Source organism: Octopus bimaculoides, chromosome 27 (assembly GCF_046866305.1).
Source record: "Octopus bimaculoides isolate indiv1 chromosome 27, ASM4686630v1, whole genome shotgun sequence".
NCBI lineage: Eukaryota > Metazoa > Mollusca > Cephalopoda > Octopoda > Octopodidae > Octopus > Octopus bimaculoides.
In genome coordinates, this window is record NC_142954.1 from 5,689,183 (window position 1) to 5,692,216 (window position 3,034).

At 40.0% G+C, this 3,034-nt stretch overlaps 1 protein-coding gene across 1 annotated transcript in view; it reads left to right on the forward strand.

Annotated features, from left to right (window-relative positions):
• LOC106874922 (growth/differentiation factor 8) overlaps positions 1 to 2,765 on the forward strand; it is a 9,415-nt gene extending 6,650 nt beyond the window's left edge. The window contains exon 3 of the mRNA XM_014922840.3: positions 971 to 2,765. Coding sequence (XP_014778326.1) covers positions 971 to 1,354 — 384 coding nt within the window. The 3' untranslated portion in view covers positions 1,355 to 2,765. The remainder of the gene's footprint in view (positions 1 to 970) is intronic.
• Positions 2,766 to 3,034: the final 269 nt, after the last annotated feature.

Sequence of the window (3,034 nt, forward strand, 5' to 3'; positions counted from 1 at the left end):
GAGCCCTTCAGCGAGCATATACTACTACTACTACTACTACTACTACTACTACTACTACTACTACTACTGTTTCTCCATGAGCAGTCGGCTTCAGTGAATATGATAGGCGTATGGAGTATAATTTATACCATATTGCTCAACAATTTCCTATAACTATGTCTAGTAGGGAATTGCTCATCTATTAAGATTAGGAATATGTTTGAGTTAAAGTTTAGTGAACGAAAGATGTAAAGCTATTAAGATGCCTTCATTATTTTGTAGGAAGTAGGAATGGAGGCACCTCTAATACTTTCTTGGAATCTGCTCGTTTCGCGACTGAGGTTATAGTAAGAGGCTTCTTTGTCAAAAGTATCATACACATAGATAGATAGATAGATAGATAGATAGATAGATAGATAGATAGATAGATAGATAGATAGATAGATAGATAGATAGACACACGAGGGGTGCTGAAAAGTTCCTGGCTTTGATGGTGTCACGAAAGGCCTGGCTGGAGGCCCAACTTTCCGAGTTCTTTTATGGGGCTTAGAAAAACCTTTTCAGTGGATTTGATAGACGGAAACTGAAGGAAATCCATCTTATATGTACGTGTGTATGTATGTATGTATGTATGTATGTATGTATGTATGTATGTATGTATTTATGTATTTATGTGATGTCTTTGTGTTCATGTTTGTCCCCCACCGCTGCTTGACAACGAGTGTTGGTTTCTTTAAGTTCCCGTGACCCAGCAGTTTGGCAAAAGGAACCGATAGAATAAGTACCAGGCTTTAAAAATATGTACGAAACTCTTTAAGGCAATATCCCATTTCAAGAAAGATAGATCAAATAATGATTTGTAGATATGTCATAACATCCTCAACACTCTTCACCCGTCTGTGACTAGTTGTGAAGTTAAAACTATGTATGTATGTATGTATGTATGTATGTATCCATAACTTATATTATTCCTTCTCGATTTCTTTTGTAGCCGGTGATGGACATTACATTCTCCCGTCAGAAACACGGCCGTCAAAGACGAACGACCAGTTACAAGTGCAGCGCGAAAGAACCTTTAGGCCGCTGCTGTTTGTACCCGCTTACAGTGGATTTCACGAAGATGAAATGGGCATGGGTATTACATCCGAAATCATTTGAAGCTAACTATTGCTCTGGCAATTGTACCATTGATATGATGGACGATAGTTTTCCAAACACTTATATCGGTTTTCAGTCTAGTCTGAGCGTCAATGATATCCCATGCTGCACATCGACCAATGAGAGCGTTCTCCAAATACTCTATTTGACTAATAAAAACAAAGTAATCCGAACAAACCTTAAAGACATCATTGTTAATAACTGTGGCTGTCGGTAGATAGATAGATAGATAGATAGATAGATAGATAGATAGATAGATAGATAGATAGATAGATAGACAGAAATAGATAGACAGACAGATAGATAGATAGATAGATAGATAGATAGATAGATAGATAGATAGATAGATAGACAGACAGACAGACAGGCAGGCAGGCAGACAGACAGATAGACAGACAGACAGACAGACAGACAGACAGATAGATAGATAGATAGATAGATAGATAGATAGATAGATAGATAGATAGATAGATAGATAGATAGATAGATAGGTAGGTAGGTAGGTAGATAGATAGATAGATGGATGGATCTCAATCTAAACTTTCTTCCTGCTTCGTGTCTAGGGGTCAGCACCGTATGTTCCCCCTTCTCTCTCTCTCTCTCTCTCTCTCTCTCTCTCTCTCTCTCTCTCTCTCTCTTCAGAGACATGAACTGGAGGAGAAGGAAGAGTAAGTGGGTGTGGGGGCGCGATTTCAATCACTTCGTTTTCTTCTCCTCTTCTCTCCTTCACAACTCTTTAGGCCAGTGTCAAATAAGAACTCAACAGATGTCGCTGTCATCTGCAACTATGGTCATAATATTAATCATCACTATCATCATCATCATCATCATCGTCGTCGTCGTCGTCTTCGCCGTCATCAGCATCCTTTCTTTACAAATTTTTGGGCCAGTGTCAACTTAACAGAATTGTCTGTCATCATCATCATCATCATCATCATCATCATCATCATCATCATCATCATCATCGTCATCATATCTCCTTTACAAAGTTTTGGGCCAGTGTCAATAGGAGAACGTAGCAAAATCGTTGTCGTCATCGTCGTCGTCGTCGTCGTCACCATCATCATCATCATCATCATCATCATCACGTTCGTCATGATCATCGTATTCGTTGTGGTCGCTTTTGTCGTCACGGTTATCTCCACAAGGATCCCCGCCTTTTACATTTGATTGAGGTATCTTTGGCCTGACGAATAGCTAGCGGATTACCCCCTCGTTTGGGTAACTACTACATCCGAGGTCCTGCCAGCTATGAAACATATGTAGTCTGGATTTTTTATCTACTCCATTCCCTAAATATGAATTTTTATTCGCATACACAGCAACCTCCAGCTGCTAACTGTAAACTATAAAATAACTTTTTTCAGCTAATCGAACTTCGATATGGGGAAAACCTACAACCTTCTACGTCAATAAACCATTATTGTTCTTGAAAGTTGTTTTTCTTTATACCTTCTACAGATTGTTCGAGGCTTACTAACTTCTTATGATCCTTGGATCTTATATTTACATGTGTGTGTATGCGTGAGTGCGCGCGCGCGTGTATGTGTGTGTGGTTAAAAAATTGAAAAAACGCATAATTTATAACGAAATTATACCGTTAAATGCTAAAGAAAATATGGTGGAAAATGATGGGGGGGGCGGAGGAGGAGGGGGAAGGAGGAGGAGGAGGAGGAGGAGGAGGGGAGGAGGAGGAGGAGGAGGGGAGGAGGAGGAGGAGGGGAGGAGGAGGAGGAGGGGAGGAGGAGGAGGAGGGGAGGAGGAGGAGGAGGATAGTAGGAAGAGAAGTGAATCAAACGTTTGGTAGTTGCAGTAACAACGATGGACATGTTTCGGTATTTTTTGAACTTATCAGTCTAAACATTTCTGTACGATTTTAAAATGACTGGAGAAAATA